At 32.8% G+C, this 24,082-nt stretch overlaps 1 protein-coding gene across 1 annotated transcript; it reads left to right on the top strand.

Moving 5' to 3' along the window:
• The first annotated feature begins 828 nt into the window (after positions 1–828).
• Positions 829–23,499, top strand: LOC111718469 (proton-coupled folate transporter). Its single transcript, XM_023494083.1, has 23 exons — positions 829–936; positions 2,222–2,268; positions 3,024–3,084; positions 4,122–4,197; positions 6,132–6,184; positions 6,948–7,009; positions 7,351–7,430; positions 8,258–8,336; positions 9,720–9,807; positions 10,183–10,295; positions 10,895–10,927; positions 11,317–11,367; positions 11,963–12,026; positions 12,418–12,531; positions 14,115–14,154; positions 16,043–16,076; positions 16,590–16,632; positions 17,627–17,685; positions 18,885–18,978; positions 20,038–20,143; positions 21,418–21,475; positions 22,912–23,067; positions 23,272–23,499. The coding sequence occupies exons 1-22, from the start codon at positions 845–847 to the stop codon at positions 23,037–23,039; spliced, it is 1,575 nt and encodes a 524-aa protein (XP_023349851.1). The 5' UTR covers positions 829–844; the 3' UTR covers positions 23,040–23,067; positions 23,272–23,499.
• The last annotated feature ends 583 nt before the right edge of the window (positions 23,500–24,082 follow it).

Raw genomic sequence — 24,082 nt, 5'->3', positions numbered from 1 at the left:
GATCATAACTCATGAACCCCTTGACTGATTGGGTAACCCGTTAGAACCACGTGGATATACTTATATAGGTTTAAATGTTTCACGTGGGCAAAGGTGGGTTTCCAAACTTGTATGCAGAAGGCAAGTGTCTACAGGGTTAGCCACAAAGAATAAGACTTCTGAAATGACTGTACGTAATTTATACTGAATGTTTCCTCATATTCCCGATTCCTTGAAACTATAAACTTCTTTCTTTATTTGCCAAAGAAGACATTAAATCACACATCCAGACAGAAGCCTAATTTTAAGTTGGAATCGTCATATTTTAACAGGTTCAAGTCGTCTTTACAGTCTCATCCTTTTTGGATAACCCTGTACATCTTAAATAGACTACAGTACGCCAATCTTGAAGGGTACTTCAAGTGTACTGCAATGTTTTCATTGTCACCCAGACAAAATGTAAATATAGAATTTCTAATAAATGTTTAGCCCTATTCCATTTTTCAATATTTTTTGGCAAAATTATGTAATAAAAAATCATATTGACCCCTGTTTAGACCTTGTCATTATAATAACCTGAGTTTAGTTAGGCTTTAGCTGTTTTGAATAAAAGATAATTGTTATCTAAATAATTTTAATAATTTCAAACCTGTGAAAATACGATTACAGTTGAACAATGGATTTCTATTGACACACAGTTAACTCTAATAAACCTGCAGAGGAGTAACAAAAATGAATATATTTATCAAGAATCTAAACCTGCAGAGGAGAAGCAAAAAAGAATATATTTATTAAGAATCTCTTGTATGTTAAAAATTCTTATTAATGAACCTTTATTCGCTCTGTATCATAAGTGATGTGATTTATGAATTTTCATTTCTCGAATTCAACTTTTCAGAATTATCTCTTTTGTGAAATGGTGAAATCTACACAAACAATTTGGCAAAGAATTCAGAGGTAAAATATTGACGAAATGACATGCAGGGTGTCACAAATAACCAAAGAGAATAGAATATATATTAGAGGGGAATTCTAAATTCCACTCTAATATATATTCTATTCTCTATGCAAATAGCATAGGAGTTTTTTTAACACTATAGTTTCGCGGTAGAAGTAAATATTTCCTTTACTGCTATAATGGCGCCGATATAAGGATTTATCTCTAATTGGATAATGCGCTAAATAGAAAGATAGATGTTACCGCTATGCAATTTCTATTGGTTCAGAATAGACATCAAACATATGACTGAACCCTGATTGGATCAGGCGCTAATGAACTCGGCATACTAGAGTGTCAAGTGTCATTTTTTCAATAGAATTCTAGCTATAACCACAAATACTAATAGCTAAACTTTTATTCTTTGAATTTTGGATTTCAACAAGTTTTCCACCATTTTCTTACTTTAAAGTTGATACCCTTTGAGTCGTCTTTAAACTGCGCGGCATTCATCAAAAGATTAAACTTTTTGCACGACCTCTATGACTAGGTTTAAAGCAATACATTCTTTCTATATCTAAGATTAAAGCAATCCATCTTTAAAACTAGCTTTATTCTAAACCTTGAATTAAACGTTATGAAAAGGATACTCAAAAAAGACCAGACTGTAAAGACGAATTGAAACGCTCTAATCTGCCTTAAATGTGCTATTTTAATGACTTATTAAATGATTAGGCAAAGAAAGAAACAAGTTTAAAGTTGCAGGGAAACATGAATATAAGAAAACAGAGCTGGGAACTTTAGAATGGTGGATATCGAGATGAATGCTTAATCCTCTCTTTTTTTCTAAATCACTTACATAATCTTGTATTTGTATTCTTAAAAAAGTGTATAAATTCAGAGTCGCGTATAATTAGAAATTTTGCGCGCCGCCATTTAAGATTAATATAATTAATATACAGAAACGGGAAGGACTCTCAATTTAAAAAAACCGGTTTTTGATTTTTCTCTACCATATCCAAAAAAGAAATCAAAAGTGTCCACATTGGATATTTGGATTAATGGTATCCTATTCTAAAGTTCACAGCTAAGATCGTATAACTTTCGTAAGTAGTCGATCTTTTAAGTCTCATCTCTTGTGGGTAACCCACGTATATTTTTTTTGGTAGTTTTAAATTTAGAAAATACGATCATAATATTTATTATTCCTGAAACTGGAAACTTTCATCAAATCTTGAAAAAAGGGATTAAATTTGACTAATCTTCAAGAAGCAAAAATGGTATATGTATTTTTGAAATATTCAGATTATGGTTTCCGGTAACGGTGGAACCCGTTATTTTTCTTTATGCAGGTAAAATAAACAGATGATATGTCGTCTTTGATCAAAAAAGCTCTAGAAGAAACAGACGTTTGAACCACTACACCCCACCCCCACAGTTTCTCCTGCAAATATTCCAATTGTACAACCTCACTAATCACGCACCATAAGTAATTAAATGAAGATGTTTTCTACAAATCGTTAAAAGAACAACTATTTAAATACCCCTTCGTTCTTTTTTAACGACCTGAATCTAATAAACGACGTAAATCTAAGATATTTTAGAAACCGCCGTAAATGAGCCGTTAATGTTTTCTTCATGTGTAAAATTAGCGGGGAAAAGAAGAAAACAATAATAAAGCCCAGAAAACAGAAAAAAAAACATTAAAAGTTTCAGTAAATGTAATGAAATTTTAGCAGAAAAACAAACAAAAGTGGCCGTTTTTTTGTTATTTTATTTTTTGTTTCGTTTTATGAACGGTTATTTTCGTTTAACATTGCCCAGTCCTACATTGCAGGGTTCCTCCCTAACAATTGCGCTAACTCATCCTATCTCATATACGCTCCAATTAATGTCGTCTTGATAGCAATGGACACTCAAAATCCTTATGTCACTTCAGCTTCCGCCATTATCAGTTACGCCATTTGAAGATTTTGAGTGTAAGTGCTATAAAGACGACATTTTCCGTACATTGGAGTGCATCCAGAGTTTCCAACCTTAATAAACAAACCTTGTTTTCAGCCGCAGATGCCATTTTTTGTCTCTTGTTGATAAAAATATAATTTAGTTTCTCTTGGGTTGAATGAGGTTATTAGATCAAATCTTATTATACAGAAACTTTGCCAAAGGTAAAACATTTTTGATAAAGGATTTTTTTTGGGGGGAGGGCGTCCCCGGTCCCTTTGAAATTTCTAAAAAGGGGTTTTTCAGTTTTTTTTCATATTTATTTGTAGAGTTAGATATATATACGGTAAATAGAAAGTTCAAGAATAATAAAGTTGAACTACTGCCCCCCCTCTCAAACTTTTAGTTCAACTACCCCCCCCCCTCGCTCTCAAACTTATTTAGTCATCATCAAAAGATGAAAAAATAAAGTCAGAGGGTTGAAAAAATTTTACAGGATTTTTATTTCAATTTTTTAGAAATTTTGTCACGATAATTCTAACAGCCTTTTCATTTGAAATTTTGGCAATTGTGAATTTTTTATTCCAACAAAATAGTTTTTTTTTCGATAATTACGAATTTTTTTATCTGAATAATAATGTTTATTCGCTCAATCCTTTGCAATATATCACCTTAAAATTTCTTGACTTATAAGAAATTTTTATTTAAAGGACTTTTTTCAAAAATTTATAAAAAACAAAACGCCGATATGTTGTATTAATCTAAAATTTTGCAACGGAAACGTTTTTAATTTTATTGAACCATTTGTTTCAAGCTTGACAAAAAGAAAAAAAAATTGCAAATGTTATTTCACTTTAATTTGGTGTTCACTGCATTTTGAGAATTTTGAATTCAACTACTTAACAGTAAAATATTTTCCGATAAAATTATTTTCCATATTTGACTAAATTTTCATCTTAAATTGGATTCTATTTTTGCCAAAGTTAAATATGATCCCTAGAGGCTTAAATTACAGAAAAGATTCATTTCAAAGTGAATCAATTTGCAGAATTGGATCTTTCTGGATTATTTTGTGTTTGGAATCTATTTCTATACCTATTACCTATGCTTAAAAAACTCATTTTTAAAACTATTCTTATAACTGAGATTAGCTATAAAACCATACCTTACCAGGCACTTCCTTCAAGGGTAAAACTTAAACTGGAGTTTGATACATATTAATTACAGTTTAGAATTTCTTCTAATATTCCGTATTGTTTAGTAAACTGAACTATACTGAAGAAATATGTGATGATTTGGGTTCTCAGAATAATACACAAATTGCAGAGGAAGTTCGGGTAAGCACCCAGCAATAAGTTAAACTCATCCAAAACTCGAGTTAAGCTCATGCAATACTTGAGATAAACACAAGAAAAATTCGAGTTAAACTTTTGCAAAACTCGAGTTAAAATAGTGCAAAACTCAAGTTGAAATATTGCAAAACTCGTGCAAAACTCGATCTTAACTCGTGCAAACTCGAGTTAAACTCCTGCAAACCTAAAGCTAAAATCTTACAAAACTTGAGTTAAAGGAATTGAGTCTTTGAAACAATATCAAATATTTAAACCGCAATATCTTTAGAACTCGATGTTGTAAACCTTTGATATTTCAAACTCAGATTACTTGATCTAACAGAATTCATAGTTTGAAATATCTAAGGTCTGCAACATTTGGTTCCAAAGATATAGTGAATAGAAAATCAGAGTTTGTGGCAAAGACTCAATTCCTTTGTGTAAAACTCAAGCTAAACTCTTGCAAAACATTAAACTTTAACTGTGCAACAAATACGTAATTCGTTGGTAGAATTACATCAGGTGGATCGATATATAGCTTGTTGTATAGCTAATCTTTTGTCCTTGTGTGGCACCAGAGCATTGGATCGTCCCATCATTTGGGATCAATATATAGCTTATTGTATAGCTAGGCTTGTGTCCCTGTGTGGCATTTAGAGCACCGGATCCTCCCCATCATTTGGGATCGATATATAGCTTCTTGTATAGCTAGACTTGTGTCCCTGTGTGGCATTTAGAGCACCAGATCCTCCCCATCATTTGAGAACGATATATAGCTTGTTGTATAGCTAGGCTTGTGTCCCTGTGTGGCATATAGAGCATTTATTCCTCCCCATTATTTGGGATCGATAAAGAGCTTGTTGTATAGCTAGGATTGTGTCCCGGAGTGGAGCATTGGATCGTCCCCATCATTTGGGATCAATATAGATAATTTGATAGCTAGGCTTGTGTCCCTATGTGGCATTTAGAGCATTGTATTAGTAGCTGCATATTGATACCTATGCTTGTGTCCCTGTGCGGCATTTAGAGCCTGGGATTCAGTCCTGGTTGAGTTTGATAGCGGACGGATTGTACCTGGAAAGATACGTTTGAGAACTTGATATGGAGTAGGTGTTAACTGCAAAACTGGTGGCAGTGGCGTGAATAAGATCAAGGAACCCTGAGTAAATACTACAAACTTCAAGGAGCAATTAAGCAACAAGTTGTGGGCAGAGTTAACAGAATGTTTCCAAAATCCGGAAGTGATTTAAAGACAAAGAAAATAGAATATATATTAAAAGTGGAATCTAATAGAAAAAAGTGTAAAACGGCCATTTTGTTGTACTGTTTCCATAGTGCAGGTGTACTCCACATATTTGCGCTATATAACCTTTTGGGCCCCGGAACATCATTTTATTGAAAATCTAAAATTAATATTAAAAGAAAACCAAATTATGAAATAGGCTGGTTTCATAATTCACCAATGATCATTTCACATAGACTCTATATATGCCTTTCACTTTACAAACGATGATTTTCCGTTATAACTATAAATCAAATGATGCTTTTATTCACCTAATTCATTTTATAAAGTTTATTTAACAGCTTTAAAAAATTCTAAATTGAAATATATAGTCTAGGGAACATACTGTATTAATGTACTCTACTGCATATAATTTCTAAATATTTACATGATTTGTACACATTAAACTCCCTTTTAGGCTGAAAGGGACTTACAAAATTCATACCGAGGGATTGTTTAAATTCCACTCTAATATATATTCTATTCTCTTTGTTTAAAGAAAAACCACATATTTGGAGTTTTAATTTTTAAATAAAAGTGAATACCAACTTTGCTCAAATAAAAATTCAAAAAAATTGAGAATCAGGAATGTTGATCTTTAAAAGGAGCATTCTCTTAAAATTACATCAACAGTTCCTTTTTATGATTGTTTTTCTAGTTAAATGTTACAGAGTACGAAACTCTTTATGGAGGACTCGCCTTCCTCCCAAGGTAAATTTTTTTCAAAATGCATTTGTAACAATCTAAAAAAAGGTTTTATTTATAAAAACTTTCAGATTTATTTTACATTTACTTAAAACGGATTGTTTACTTTTTTTAAAATACAAATTTTTGTGACTGAGAAACACAAATTAGGCAAATTTTGCAGATGTTATGAGTATTTTTTTTATGGCATAAATATTTTATCTCTGAGAACATTTTTGAGTCCCAATTAAGAGTTTTAAACTATACATTCTTTAAAGTGATAACTAAGAATTGTCAAATAGTCTACTCATTAAAGATATCCTTAATAAGTTTTCGAATTATTTTGGGGTTTGTTGCATCAAAGACTTTATCAAATGTCGTCTTGACCATTTTTTAATGGTTTTTTTGTACTATTTTACGTAAATCTCAGTGATAACTAAGAATTGTTGAATAGTCTGCTCATTAAAGATATTCTTAAATTAAGTATTCAAATTACTCTGATATTTTACAGGTAAACCCTCAATGAGCCATACATCGACAGAATTTATCAAATGTCGTCTTGACAATTTTTCAATGGGTTTTATACTATGTATTTTACTTAAATCTCAGTAATTGCGAGAATAAAGAAATAGCCATGAATATGCGGGAACAGTTTTAAAGAGCTCCATATAATCATTTAATTAAAAATACTAAATATCTCCAACATTTCATTATCAGAAAGTGAAGAATACAACATCTGATGAATTCTTTCGATGTATTTAATATTTAGAGTTTAACTGTACTTTTTCAGAATTCTGTATGGATTAATGGCCGGAACCTGGTCAGATAGAAACGGAAGGAAAAAACTGATTGGTCAGGTTTTAAAAAATTATTAATTTTTTATTAGAATTATTTTTTTTTGAAAAGTCTTTTACTTTGCTTTTGGAAATTCCTTGCCATGCAGGAATCGCAAGAATTAATTTTTTAGAAATTCAAAATTTTAAATTATTCAAGAAAAGTACTATGGTAAATATGTAATTTTGTAATTATCTAAAATGAAACTTCTAATCGGCTCATCGATTTTGAACCTCCACCACCCTTTCCTCCCTGGACTTCCATCTTGCAATCTTTCCATGAAGGATACCAAGAAATTATACTTATAGTCCATTTGAATAAAATTTTCTCAAAAAATCATTTTTAAATCTTAATTTCAGGTTTACCACTGTTGGGTCAGCTTCTCGCCACTCTAACCTATCTTCTAAACTACTTTTTTATCTCGCAACTCCCATGGCAGGTTAGGATTAACTCTAGAAAGGACGCACCCCCCCCCCCTCAGGTGTAATGGAAATGGAGGTGCAACAAAATCAATTGTTCAAAACCAGCTCATTAGATAAATTAGATCGCAGACTTAAATGCTTAGGATGCTTTATGTAGGTTTTAAAAATGTCGGAAAATTGTTTGACAAATAATAAGATGTGACGTATGTTTTTAATCCTTTTTAAAAGAGCTTTTAAAAACTGTAAAATCACATTTTTGTACCTGGCTACAAAATGCATTAAAATATTTTTTACAAAAAATTACTATTTCCTAAAAGACAAGAAGTTTCAAGATTGTTTTGTCAAAAATAAGAGTGAAAGAGCAAAAAAATAGAAGGAGGGGGAGTGGGGGGGGGGAAGGAAGCCAAAAAGTACCCCTTCCCATTTGACCATTTTGATTCTTTCTTAACAACTCTGGCCGGTTTGTTCATTTTCCATCTACTAACCTCGGTACAGTTACTGTCTAAAAATACTTTTTTTGGGGGTGGGGGGGTGGGGGTAAACAAACAATATTGTTTATTTTGACCCGTTAGTTTTTATTGTTATCTTTGTCATTATTATCATCATCATTATTTTTTATCTTTATCATTGCATTTATTATTATTGAAGTAGAGCCCAAGGGCTTTTCAAAAATGTATCAAATGTTATAGATTTGTATCACAATCGTGATAATCCCCTCCAACTATTTTGGGTAAACAGGAAGCCAGCCTGAATAGGGTTAACACTTCAAAATTGATATGACTCATGTTTACTATTCCAAACTTTTCTGGTTCTCACTGTATGCTTATTATTGTTCATGTTTCAGACATTGTATCTTGAACTTTTAAATGATTCTTGTGGAACTTATGTGGCAATATATATTGGTTTATATAGTTATATCACAGGTAAAATATTCTTGTGGAACTTATGTGGCAGTATATATTGGTTTATATAGTTATATCACAGGTAAAATATTCTTGTGGAACTTATGTGGCAGTATATATCGGTTTATATAGTAATATCACAGGTAAAATATTCTTGTGGAACTTATGTGGCAGTATAAATTGGTTTATAATATATAGTTATATAACAGGTAAAATATTCTTGTGGAACTTATGTGGCAGTATATATTGGTTTATATAGTTATATCACTAGTAAAATAATGCATGATTTATGCATGGCAGAAACTTGTAGTTGTTCTACCATGTATGTTTAAGCTACTAGCCATTTGTTATTGTTGTTGTTCAATGGAGCCTAAAAAAAATTATAAATGATTGTTTATGTCTCTATGATTTCTTTATGTAAATTACTTCGATTGTGTGTCTGTCAACCACTTCAGTTTACCTTCCCTACTCTACCCACCAGGGCTGGGCACAATCCGACTTTTTTAAAATCGTTCCGTTCTGTTCTAGAAAGAGGGCCTTCAGCTAGATTGTTCCATCCTTCTTCGTTCTTTTTCTAATCGTTCCACGTTCCGTTCCAACCACGTTTTGTTTCGTTCCGTTCTTGGTGTTCTTAGTCGAGAACTGTCCATCCCGTTCCGCTCTGTTCTTTGTATTCTTAGTCGAGAACGATCCATCCCGTTCCGCTCTGTTCTTTGTCTTCTTAGTTGAGAACGGTTCCATCCCAATTGTTAATCAATTATTTATGTAGTTTTCTTAATTGGACTCATCAGACACTCCCTCTTAATACACTGGTGTAAGCTTCAGTTTAAATTTATCTTCAGTAAAAAATATACAATTTAAAGCAGCAAATTGACATAACTTATATAAAAAATCAGGCCCGTAGCCAGGATTTGACCAGGATTGGTGCAATATGACACGCCGCAGGCGAAACACTTTTTTGGGTTTTTTTGATGATTTCTTAAACAATGTTTGGTTTGGTTTTACAGTGGTATATGGTTGTTTTTATTACATTGTCAATGCACACTATAAAGGCTAACCTTTTTAACAAGTGTATTTGAGCTTTTAAGGGAGTACTGCTTAACTAACTGGGTCAAGTAATCCTCTATTACTTTGACTTTGCAATATGAAAAAGAGAGTACACAAAAACTCCGTCACACTTTTAATGAGAAACGCACTTAAATAGATTATAATTTGGTTTGGAAATAAATTCTTACTCGGGCTATATAATTTATAACTAGATATTAGAAACTTATGAAAACAATTTCTTTTATATGGGACTAGGGGGGGGGGTGCAAATTCGTCATTTCACCCCTCTTTCAGAAGAAAGGGGGCACCCCCCCCCTGGCTATTGGCCGGAAAAAAATGTATTTTATATATATTTAGATATAACAGAGGAAGATGCCATGTCTTTTCGTCTGGGAATACTAGATGGTGCTGATTATACAAGTACAGCTGTTGGCACACTTATAAGGTGTACATTTATCCTGTCTTGGAACAAAGACGACATTCTTTCTTGTCTTTGACAAAGAAGACATTCTTTCTTGGCTTGAATAGAAAAAAAAAACAGAACAGACGGCAGGCAGAGTCTGTTATCATCCAACTTACAATGGTCGATCAGATGACTTTAGCGAATTTAGCGTGAGATATCAAGCAGAAAAACTATCAACCCCCAAATTACGTCTTTAAGATGGGCTCTGTTGATACATTATTGGGAAAAGAACTAGCTCTGGGTTACTTGTCCCTCGTACCGTATCAATTAATACAAAGATATCGGGACGAAGGCGACATTAGCTTTCATCTTCAGACGAGGCAAGCAAGACGACATTTAAAGTTAAATTTGTTTCAGTGGTCCTATCTTCTTGTACGGAGGTTACTATGCAGTGTTTGGGTCTGGAATGTTAAGTTGTGTACTCGGAATTATTTATCTCACCTTCGGTGTAAAGGAGTCTCTGAACATCGGTATACATATCTGATAGTTGTGTTCGAAATCTTGAAATTGGCCGAATTTTATTTGAACCATTGAACAATCCGATAGAATTTGGCATGCAGATTTTCAAGCAAGTGTTTAACACTTTAAATAAGATGTTAACAGGAAGAAATAACAATAACTATGTGCTAATTACATAATGTAACTTACATCCTCATCAAATTGAAGGAAATTTTATGTTTGATGGAATCTTACATTTTTAAAATCATAACTCCTAAATCTGAAGGGTTTTTGAGATGAATCAAAAAGTTCTGAATATCTAATATACAAAAAACGAATTTTCTTTTCTCATACCTGAGCTCAAAGTCAAACTAGAGGTCACAAAGTCTTACCAGTATTTAGCATAAATTTGACCTTCAGTTGTTTACGTGGTGACAGCAAGAAAGATATTAAAACAAGAATCAATTATTATCAAATGTCAAAACTTTAGAGTTCAATTTTTTCATTCGTATTGTATCGAATATTTTCAGTGGCAAACTGCAAAATGCCAGCTATTTCCATACAATTAAATGGAATTTTACATATTTATTTTTCTCAAATTAATGGAATGTTCAATGTTTTGATCTTTCAGGACATGGTGTTAATGTCGAGACAGAGCTGCAAGGTTTATATTCATGAATGTCACTCTAGAATTGTTAAAAATTAAATTCTTACTGATTAAACATGGAATTGATTGCCAACATAAATACCTTTTTGGATTGAATCTTTGCGCCAGTAATTCATGAATTTGATAATAATAAAGATTCTAACGAATTAAAAATAAAATCATTTTATTTTCAAAATTCAACAGGATTTTCGAAAAGTAGTTTGCCTTTTACCAAAATGTGATTTGCTTTTTTATAAGTCAATTACAAGAGTATAATAAAAAGTAAAATACACTTTACAAAGCTCACTTTTTGTACAAGATGTGATTTTCAACAAAGATCTATAGTCAATACAAATTTTGTTATTTAATTTCCATTTTGAGACATTGATGAGTATTATTTGGGTCAGGTTCAGAGGTTCACAGAAACTATGGAAGTCAAACTATTTCACCAATTCAGGGTAAATATAATAAAGAAGATAATTTGCAAAAAAATAACAAAAATGAAAATCATATTTCAAATCTGTTCATGACTAAATTATTGAATGGAAACACGAGATACAACCGTTGCGTCGTCACTTTCTTCGAATCATTCTTTTTAAAAGGGCTGTGTGGCTTTTTAGGCATATTTTATGTGATCCCCCATTTCAAGATTTATGTCAATACCTTTAAACCCTTCATCTGAGTAATAATAAGGAACAAATTAATAGCGTTTCATTTCTGGAAAAACGTAAATTTTTAAAAATTTCTTTTTTTTAAAGTCACTTTTTAAGAGTTTATCATATTTTTCAGATAAAGATTTAAAGTGTTTCAACTTTCATTGAGTTTTGGGCACCACCCGTTTTAAATGAAAGTTACTTGACGTTCCTTTAAAGTAACTGAAACATAAATCATATTTTGCTTTCTCAGCATTGAAAGTTCACCACAACTTCGTTATTATTAATACTTTTTTTAATAAATAAATAAACATAAAAATTGCAATATTGATATTATCAAGCATTTATATTTATGATAATTAGCCCAGCTGCGCGTATCTACAATTTATTTTGTTATTAGAGGAAAACATGAAACCACTAGACAGACCAGTTTATATAACAAGCATTCTTTACATTTTTGAAAGGTAAATTTTAAAGATTTTTTTTTTGGTAAAAAGTATCTTGTCTAAACTTTACAAGTATTTTTATTAATTATATAGTCAAAAACTTACAATTTTTCAATGGGTTTTATACTATTTTACGTAAATATCAGTATTTGCAAAAATGAATAATAGCCATTAATATGCGGGAACAGATTAAAAGAGCTCAATATAATCATTTAATTAAAAACTAAATATCTACAACATTCCATTATCAGAAAATGAAAAATACGACATTTGATGATTTTTTTCGATATATGGCTTATTAAGGTCTAACCGGTTAATCTATTATCTATTCTACTATGTTAGTTCGAAACTGTTCTAAAGAGTAGAAAGTATCATCTATAATCTATTCTACTGTATAAACAATGTTTAGTTTGAAAACTGTTCTAAAGAGTAGAAAGTATCCAAGAAAAACTATTCTATTTCTTGGTATCTTTAACTTTGCCTGCTACATTTTCACTTATAATGGAACAGAAGGAACCCACAGGTTGGTTTGTTAAACGTAATAAGTCTAATTCACATTTAAGTTTCTATGACAAAGGGCCTTAAACCATTATTTTTTGTTTAAAAAGCTTGATGCTAAGTATTTGCACTCAAAATTAAATTGGCGGATTTATTGTTGGATTTGTAAAAAAATGTTAAAATCGAAACTTTCACTGGTCATAAATTCCTTCTCTTTGACGCTGGGGTCATGTGAGTTATCACAAAAAAGTGTTCATATATGTTTATATATATGTACAAAGCATATTTTCTTCCTGGTACATTTGAAAAGGGTGTACCACATTTCCTCCTTTCAACCCTGATTGTGATTCGTGATACGATTTTGATATAAAAATTAATAAAATACATGCAAAAGTTCAAATGTGGGGGGGGTGTTTTGCCAGGGGGGGGGGAATGTTGGCTCCCTTCACGCACAACATTTCAATTATATCAAAGTTGGCCCAGCAACATGAAAAATATATGATAATCAGGGGCAAAACAGAACATAGGTTTGAATCTGTCACAAGGGGCGAAACAGAGCATAAGTTGGAATCCGACTTGAGGTGGAACCGAACTGACTATGAGGCAGGAGGGAGCACTAAGCGGAACCGAACAAGGGCAGAATTGAACAAGGGCAGAATTAACAAGGGCAGAATTGAACAAGGGCAGAATTGAACAAGGGCAGAACTGAACAAGGGCAGAACTGAACAAGGGCAGAATTGAACAAGGGCAGAATTGAACAAGGGCAGAATTGAACAAGGGCAGAATTGAACAAGGGCAGAATTAACAAGGGCAGAATTGAACAAGGGCAGAATTGAACAACTGCAGAAGGGAACAAGGGCAGAACTGAACAAGTGCAGAACTGAACAAGTGCAGAACTTAACAAGGGCAGAACTGAACAAGGGCAGAATTGACCAAGAAAAGATCCGAGCAAGAGAAGATCTGAACAAGAGAAGATCTAAACAAGGGCAGAACTGAACAAGGGGATGAACCGAAGTGGGGAATAACTGAACAAGGGGTGGAACCGAACATGGGGAGAACAGCACAAGAGACAGAACGGAACAAGGACAGAGCTTAACAAGGAACCGAAAAAAAACTGAATTAGGGATGGAACCAAATATGGAAAGAACTGCAAAAAAAGGCGGAACCGAACAATGGCAGAACTAAACAAGGGGCGGAACCGAACATGGAAAAAAGGAACAAGGGAAGGAACCGAAAAAGGGAAGAACTTTACGAGTGCTGAAAACTCAGCATGGAAAGAACTATCATATAGCGAAACCGAATACTAGCGAATAAAAACATTTGAAACCATTGGAAGGAGAAAAAAGATGTTTCATTTTCTATCTGGAGGCATTATATATGGTTTTGTTTAGTTTAGCCCTGTAAGACCCTTTACAAACTATGTATACTGAGCTAATAATATTTAAATCTCCATGTATGAAATCATATTCAAGGTATTCTCAAGATTTAGTTTACATTTGAACAAAATTATGTAATAAAAAGAACACTACAAAATATATGTTGCATTAGATCGAATCCCGTATACGCCCGGTCCTGAACTTGATTCTTCATTAATTCTTAATTTTTCAGGTATGCATACGCCCGTATGAAATATGGATGGTCGGAGCAGGAAATAATCAGTTAAATTATTTTTCTCTTTCCACCGTTTTTTTGGAAAGAATGGTGCAGATTTGTTAATATATTTAAGCCTTTAAAGGGAGTGTGCGCGAAAAATGAAAGGGGGTATAAGCATTCGTATATAGTTAATATTTCATAACATTTTTGATTTTTTTAAAAAACTATTATCGAACATTCCTGGAAAATATGAACATGTCGTCTTCATTATCAAAAATCATCGAAACAGGAATAAATGTTTTCAAAAATAACTCTCAGATCATGAAAAATACAAAATATTATGAAATGCGAATGCGTCGAAAAATAATCGATGACTATTGCAATATCTGAATGATGATTATTGCAATATCTGAATGATTTGTTTGGAATTAAAATGATTTGTTTACGATCCGAGTTGAATGCTGCATCTTTCTGAATTTGTATAGACACTTCGTTCTTCGGTATTACTATTAGTCGTTTCTAACAATTTTCTCCTTATAGACGCAACAGATAGAAGTAAGAAAAGTAGCGATAAAAAGCGCTTTTTTATCGCATTAAGCCTATACCCCCTTTCATTTTTCGCGATTACTCCCTTTAGCAGAGTTTAATATAAAATGCTACAGAACTCTACTTGAATTATAACTTTATAAGTTCCCAGGATGGGGAACACAGTCCATGTACCCCCCCCCCCTGACTTGATGCTATTCATAAAGTAGAAGAAGGGCTGAGAAATTTGAATGAAAAGTAGGATTGGATATAACAGTTAAAAATCAGTGCCCTTCCCTCTTCCAACATAACCTAAATATGAATAGGGAGGTGGGAGAAAGGAAAACATGGGGGAAAATAAACTAATGGAAATAAATAAGGTAAAGTTAAAGAAAGCAATGAAGGAGAAAGTATGTAAATGGAAAGATTGGAAATGGAGTGAATGGAAATAATAAGGAAGGATGTAAAAAAGAATGAAAGGTAAGAGTCGGAAAGGAAAGAAGGAGAATGAAAGGAAAGAGAAGGAAAAGAAGGAGAATGAAAAGAAAGATAAGGAAAAGAAGGAGAATGAAAGGAAAGATAAGGAAAAGAAGGAAAATGAAAGAAAAGAGAAGGAAAAGAACGAGAATGAAAGGAAAGAGAAGGAAAAGAAGGAGAATGAAAGGAAAGATAAGGGAAGAATGAGAATGAAAGGAAAGAGAAGGAAAAGAACGAGAATGAAAGGAAAGATAAGGAAAAGAAGGAGAATGAAAGGAAAGAGAAGGAAAAGGAGGAGAATGAAAGGAAAGATAAGGTAAAGAAGGAGAATGAAAAGAAAGATAAGGAAAAGAAGGAGAATGAAAGGAAAGATAAGGAAAAGAAGGAAAACGAAAGAAAATAGAAGGAAAAGAACGAGAATGAAAGGAAAGAGAAGGAAAAGAAGGAGAATGAAAGGAAAGATAAGGAAAAGAAGGAAAATGAAAGGAAAGAGAAGGAAAAGAACGAGAATGAAAGGAAAGATAAGGTAAAGAAGGAGAATGAAAGGAAAGATAAGGGAAGAATGAGAATGAAAGGAAAGAGAAGGAAAAGAAAGAGAAGGAAAGGAAAGAGAAGGAAAAGAAGGAGAATGAAAGGACAGATAAGGTAAAGAAGGAGAATGAAAGGAAAGAGAAGGAAAAGAAGGAAAATGAAAGGATTAAGATGAGGGAAAGAAGGAGAATGAAAGGGAAGATAAGGGAAAAAAAGGAAAGTACATGTAGGAGAAATAAAGGTAAAGAGTGGAAAGTAAGTGAATGGATATATAAGGAAGGAAAATGAATAAAAATACATTGATATCGATATCATTAAACAAAAAATTAAATGGGGAAAATTTTATTTTTTTTACCTACTTAAATTTTTTAAATTAAAAAAAAAAAATTTCTGATATTTTCTTGATTTAGGAGTTTACAAGATACCTATTCAACTATAGAATAGGTAACCAAATAAACAAAACAAAAAACAAAGTATTGATCATTAATCTTTACCATGCATAATTCTCAGTTTTCCAGTGATATATACATTGAAACAATACTTAAGTGTAGGACTTGTTTAGTGTTTACACTGCAAAATTGATGTGTTTACTGTTCATTTGACCTTTTTAAAGTCATAACTTGAGTCTAAAAGTCGTCTTTCTATTCCAGATTTTTCTGGTTATTACTGTATTAAATATCCCAGTTTATAGCTAGGCACGAATCATGCATGTTCTATTCACAACAGTACCTTAACCTTTTGTCTGGGCAAAAGAGAGGAGTTACGTTATCACTCATTTCCTATATTATTATAGATTTTTATTGTGGTTCTTTGTAAACTGCCTCGCGGAATTAACCCAGAAGAGAAAAAAGTATTTTCCAGAATTAAAAAATATCTTCTTTATCGTTGCTCAGATAAAGATCAAAGGGTACCGTTGTGAATTGGGCAATACAATTCCACTTTAAACTTTGACAATAGGTTACATGGTGGCGTTATGGGTAGTCTCTCCTATACTCTCCAGGAAAAGTGAAAACATTTTTAAATAACATTGTTTTTCTCAAAATGTTCTTTTTTCCATAAAAGAATTCTGAAAACTCAATTTAAGCTAAAAATCTTCTCATCCCAACTTTTCAACATGGTGTAAACTGTAAATCATTGATGTCTCAAACTTAGAAATTAATTCAATCTAAAAGAATTTTTGTAGAATTTAAGGTTTTGAGTTCGTGGTGAGTATAATAAAAATGTCAAGTATGATATTGACTAAGGTCAAACCAATATAAAATACAAGGGAGGTATAACTGACGTGGCCCGCCCTACCATATCATTATACATGCTTTGCAGACGGTATTCCATTTGTATGATAAATATTATTAATAGGTTATTGTATACGCGGTAATTGTACATCAGACACATATTTCTTATACAAATGGAGTACCGTCTGCATAGCATGTATAATCATATGGTAGGGCGGGCCGCGTCAGTTGTATCTCCCTTCTATTTCATACTTCTTGGGTCAAACCCTCCCTATAAAAATGAAAATTATAACAATAAAATTGACTTACTTTAGACATAAAATAAATTAAGTTTTAGGTGAATGTTGCCTTGAAGTAAATATTTTACAATATTCAATAATTAAATATAACTCTCAACATACATATATGGAATGTTAATGCTTTGTGCAGTTGTCTGCAAATATATCAATACAAGGACGACGAATCTTGGTTTCAATTTTAATTTATATCAAGCTTTTAAGCATCAGGGATACAGGGATACAGATACAGATACAGGGATACAGATACAGATACAGATACAGAGATGCAGATACAGATACAGGGATACAGATACAGATACAGGGATACAGCATAGATACAGATAAACATGGAAACAAAGAGGAGCTGTCGATTTAAAAATCTTCTCTTTGATTACTTGTTAACAATAAAAACTTAAGTAAAAAAGTCGTCTTCATTGTATTGATATAATCACCTACCTTTGTAAATGTTCATTTAAAAAACTAGAATATTGAATATCCCTGATCCTGTAATTTCAATCATGGCCTGCTGTTCATCCATCATAGGTAACTGAAACTATTCATAAATGTATATATTCATCAAAAAAGACAAAATACAGCGTCAATACCTACAGTTTTCACGAAAATTCGCTTCGTTTTCGCATTTTTCACTTCATTCATTTTAGTTGAAAAAATGCGAAATTTCGCGAAAAAGTTTGCGAAATACGAACGAAAATATTCCCATTTTTTCGCGAAACGTTTCGTTAACTGCAAACTCTAACAGGAACACATTGTAGAATTTATTAGTTAATTTATCATCTATTCTCTAAATTTATTAGCAGATTTCTTCAAATTATGTCTTTGCAGCTTAAACCTTCAAGTATGATAGCGCCCCAACCGGAAAAAAATGTTCAAATTAACCCTATCGCGATTGGGGGAGGGGGGTCCACCCCCCCTTTGGTTTCTATTCTGAATAACTTAAAAACGATTTACATTAGAACGCTAAAACTTCTTCACGTTTTCAACATCGTAGGTAAACGATTTTGCCAGAAATTCTTTTTTTGATGCATATTGTAGGGCGGAGAATGGACAATCTGCAGGTCGGTGTTTAAAAAATCAGAAATGGTTTATCACTTTTTTATCAATTAAGCTACAGGGCTTAGACTTATATATTTGAAAAGGCCTTGAAAAATGGATATAATAACATATGCAAATATTTGTTAAAAGTAATAATAACTATTTTTGAAAATTTTTGAACTTTTTAAAACTCATACCTTACACCCTAACCAAAGTTAGAAGACTATTTATATTTTTAAGGCGCAGGCTTCAAATCACACTCCCCTATCTCAACTCTAAGTGCAAAATCATGGGGGGGTGGAAAACACCCCCCTCCCCTCCCAATCTATATTGGACAAAAATAGCCCAATCGGGATAGGGTTAACATCAATAATTCATTATGAATTATTATGATTATTATTAATAATAAAAGTACAATTTTTTTCTCAACCACCACATCTATTAATATATACATGTCACTCTCTTTTTCTCAACCACCACATCTATTAATATATACCGGTCACTCTCTTTTTCTCAACCACCACATCTATTAATATATACCGGTCACTCTCTTTTTCTCAACCACCACATCTATTAATATATACCGGTCACTCTCTTTTTCTCAACCACCACATCTATTAATATATACCGGTCACTCTCTTTTTCTCAACCACCACATCTATTAATATATACCGGTCACTCTCTTTCAGGATTTATCCTACCTGCTGTAACGCAGAGCTCAACCTGGTTCACGGTGGGCTCCTTCATCTGTATGTTCTCTCCTCTTACCACCATCATGACCAGGTATACCATAGATGTTCAAACTGTACAGGATCCAAGCCTGTATATGCATTGCTGGTACTAGCTTGTCTATAGTACAACATGTGTGCATTTATTCGTACCGGCCAGTCTAGTGCTATTACAACAATATAAGCATTTGATGGCACAGGCCTGTCTGGTTTATTCCGGCCAATCTAGTTTTATTACACAATAGATGCATTAACTGGTACCAGCACATCTAGGGATATCACAAAATAGATGCATTACCTAGTACCGGCACATCTAGTGATATCACACAATACACGCATTAACTAGTACCGGCACATCTAGGGATATCACACAATACACGCATTACCTAGTACCGGCACATCTAGGGATATCACACAATACATGCATTAACTAGTACCGGCACATATAAGGGATATTACACAATACATGCATTAACTAGTACCGGCACATCTAGGGATTTCACACAATACACGCATTAACTAGTACCGACACATCTAGGGATTTCACACAATACACGCATTAACTAGTACCGACACATCTAGGGATATCACACAATACACACATTAACTTATAGTACCAGCACATATAAGGGATATCACACAATACATGCATTAACTAGTACCGGCACATCTAGGGATATCACACAATACACGCATTAACTTATAGTACCGGCTCATATAGGGATATAACACAATACATGCATTAACTGGTACAGCACATATAGGGATATCACACAATACACGCATTAACTTATAGTACCAGCTCATATAAGGGATATCACACAATACATGCATTAACTAGTACCAGCACATATATGGATATCACACAATACACACATTAACTTATAGTACCGGCTCATATAAGGGATATCACACAATACATGCATTAACTAGTACCGGCACATATAACGATATCACACAATACATGCATTAACTGGTACCGGCTCGTCTGGTGTAATCATGAAGTATATTCATTGCTGATACAGAACTACAGACCATCTAATGTTTTGAGTACAACATATGCATGTACTCTTACCGGTCTGTCTTGCTTGATTGTTTTATTTATTATTTTTAGAGCAGTTCTGAGCAAAACAGTGCCAGGAGATGAGATAGGACGGATATTTTCAGTTCTCTCTCTTTTCTCCGCCATTAGTGGATCACTGGTAGAATCTGTTTTCCAGGTAGAACGGATATTCTCTATTCTCCGCTATCAGTGGATCGCTGGTAGAATCTGTATCCAGGTAGGACGAGTATTCTCTATTATCAGTGGATCACTGGTAGAATCTTTATTCCAGGTAGGATGAGTATTCTCTATTATCAGTGGATCACTGCCTGTATTCCAGGTAGGACGAGTATTCTCTATTATCAGTGGATCACTGGTAGAATCTGTATTCCAGGTAGGATGAGTATTCTCTATTATCAGTGGATCACTGGTAGAACCTGTATTCCAGGTAGGACGAGTATTCTCTATTATCAGTGGATCACTGGTAGAATCTGTATTCCAGGTAGGACGAGTATTCTCTTTTATCAGTGGATTGCTGGTAGAATCTGTATTCCAGGTAGGACGAGTATTCTCTATTATCAGTGGATCACTGGTAGAACATTCCAGGTAGGATGAGTATTCTCTTTTATCAGTGGATCACTGGCAGAACCTGTATTCCAGGTAGGATGAGTATTCTCTATTATCAGTGGATCACTGGTAGAACCTGTATTCCAGGTAGGACGAGTATTCTCTTTTTTCAGTGGATCACTGGTAGAACCTGTATTCCAGGTAGGACGAGTATTCTCTATTATCAGTGGATCACTGGTAGAACCTGTATTCCAGGTAGGATGAGTATTCTCTATTATCAGTGGATCACTGGTAGAACCTGTATTCCAGGTAGGACGAGTATTCTCTATTATCAGTGGATCACTGGTAGAACCTGTATTCCAGGTAGGACGAGTATTCTCTATTATGAACTGTAAACCTGGAAGATTGTTTGAAGCAGTATTTATGAAGTGTTTTATACCAAACAACTCGTAGGGCTCACACTTCTTCATAATTATACATGTTTAATTTTTAATCAATTTAATCAATAAATTATCGAAAGTATATTTTTTTGTGTTTACTTATACATTGATATTCTCAGTTCTAAACCTATTCTCCCCTTCGAATGATTCACCTACGTTGCAAGGAAGTAAAAAAAGTTGGGGGTCGTCGGAAAGACCCGAATTTAATTGACAATTAATCAGACGACTTTACATATACATCTCTTGGGAATTTTAAACGAACAAAAAAAACAGACCACATTTTAGAATTGGCAGGACTAGGGCTATTTTGGTAATATCGCTTTTTAAAATTAGATTGTAAAGTCATCTGATTAATTATAAAATAATTCCGGGTCTTTCTGATTATGATTGTATGGCATCATGATGATTAATGGATAGCTAAGGTTAAATTAAATTTATTTTTTAGAGTGTTTTTGGAGCCACTGCTGATACATTTCCTGGAGCTTATCTTTTATTACTTGCAGGAAACACATATTTATGATATAAAAGGGGGACGCCAAGCTCACAACCCCCCCCCCTCTATCCGCCCCCCTGGTTTTAGCACAATATATTATTGAGCCTCAAATATAAACCTGTTAATAAATTAAACTGAAATTGAGCTGAGAATCTACAATGGAGAAACTTAATTCATTAATCTTTCATCTTATTCTCTTGATTAAGAAATGAGATTTGATTTAGAACAGAGAGATTCTAAGGAACATATTACTTGCCTCAAACTCTATTCTTATAACATGGCTCCAATCGTTTCCTAATCTGAACCGGTATTATGATTTTTCCTGTATAGTGTAGTTTTACCGTACCGACCAGTCTAGACTACCCACTGCAGTGTTAAGTCGACAAGCAAGCTTTACTGCTGTTTTAAATAATTTAAAAATTTGATTCGACCAATCAGAATCCGTGAAATTTGAAATTTTTCACGCCATTTAAGATTTAAATACAGAAACGGGAGGGACTCTCTAATTTTGAAAAACCAGTTTTTGATTTTTCTGTACTTTATACAAAAAGAGTGGATTAAGCAAGAAATTATAAGTGTCTACATTGGATATTCATATTAAGCAGTCGGGATTAAATGTATCCAATTCTAAAGTTCCCAGAGCTGGGAACTTTAGAATCCCGATCGGTTAATTGATCTGTAGATTAATAACAAGGGGAGAACAAGCATTATTTAATCTGGAGATTAAGAAAAAAGGAGATTAAGCATCCCGATATCCACCATTCAAAAGTTCCCAGCTCTACTTAGGTCTCAGATCGAGGTGTTTTTAAATGTTTTAGAGGCTCAAAGTTGGTTAAATAGTTACTGTTCTGAATCGAACCGTGCAACTCTTTTATTAAAGGTTCACAATTATGCTAAACTCTTTTTTATTAAAAACATCCACAACAACTCAAGACAAAACTTTATAAATTCTAATTTCTAAATTCTATAATCTAAATTCTAAACTTCCTTAGTTCTATAATCTAAATTCTAAACTTCATTAATTATATAATCTAAATTCCTAACTTTCTAAAATCTAAATTTTAACTTCTAAACTTTCTAAGTAACTATTTAATTTTTAGATTCGAAACTGTCTAAATTTTTTCTTCTAAACTTTTTAAGTTTTAAATAAACTTTCTAATTTTCAAGTTCTAAACTTTCTAAATTCAAAACTCTAAATTCAAAATTATAAATTCTAAATTCTAAATTCTAAATTATAAATTCTAAATTCTAAATTCTAACCTTCCTTAATTCTAATTTCTAAATTCTAAAATTTTAAATTCTAACTTTTACTTCTAAACTTTCTAAATTCTAATTTTTAAATTCTAAATCCTAATTTCTAAATTTTAACTTTTAAATTCGGAACTGTCTAAATTTTAACTTCTAAACTTTCTAAATTTTAAATTCTAAAATGTGTTCTCCATGAAGGACTTCTTGGGCTGACAATCCCTGTGAATTTGATGATTCTCCTTTTCTTTAGAAGAATGGAGAAATCAAACCTTCAACAAGAAGAAACCCAAATATCAACAGGAGACGCTATTTTTCAAAATTTCTAAGATGTAACATTTTTCATGTTATTGTTATTTAACCCTATCCCCGCTGGGGTACTTGAAAACCAGGATACGCTGGGGGGGGGTCAATTTGACCCCCCCCCTCTAAATCCCATGTTTTATGTCCAAATATGACAAATGATACATCATTAGAAAGCTCTTGTGCTCTACTTTTAGAATCTGCAAAAAAATTTGCAAATTTGCGAAAATTGAATTTCCCCCCCCAGCGGGAATAGGGTTAAGACTTTAGATATTTTTATCACAATTGGTGCGAAAATAATGACGAAAGATTTTAAAACCACTCTCAAAGTGATGATTTGTCTACTCTAACCTCCTTCAAGTGCACTGAATTATTGCAAGAAACCGTTCTAATGTTCAATATTAAGATAATTAAAATAAATTTGCGACATCAATTCATCAAAATCCTCACAATTTTAACAACAAATAAATGATATTATAAAACGTATTTAAAATTGTACAGAGAGATCCATAAAGCTTTTAATGGTAAGAAGCATAGAGTAACAAAACGAAGAGGTGAAGCTTAGCTCGAGATGTACACAACCGACTTTTCTATTAATTTATTAATAGAGTGGTCGGTTGTGTACATCACAATATGTTTACGTATCTAACACTGTACACTTTTATATAGAGTGATCGTATTTCTAAGGGGTGGTTTTATGTAGATATTTGAATATTAGTATTGATAATTAGGCACTTAATATGGATTTAAATAAAGAAAGAAAATCTAAAAATTGGTCAATTCCATAAAATCCCCCTTAGAAATACGATCACTTTTTAAACAAGTGTACAGTATTAGATACGTAAACATATATGATGTATACAACAGACCACTCTATTAATTAATCAATAGGGAGGTCGGTTGTGTACATCTGAGATAAGCTTCACCTCTTAGTCTTACATTTAAATAATATTATGTGTATTTAATCATATCTAATGCTGTTATCGTTGTTGTTATCTTTGTTTTACGAGTTATAGCTACAAAACAACTTCTCAAGTTAAATGAGTCTGTATACACTGAACAATTGCTA

The sequence above is a fragment of the Eurytemora carolleeae genome, unplaced genomic scaffold (genome assembly GCF_000591075.1).
Source record: "Eurytemora carolleeae unplaced genomic scaffold, Eaff_2.0 scaffold78, whole genome shotgun sequence".
NCBI lineage: Eukaryota > Metazoa > Arthropoda > Copepoda > Calanoida > Temoridae > Eurytemora > Eurytemora carolleeae.
This window is presented reverse-complemented; position numbering and strand designations above follow the sequence as displayed.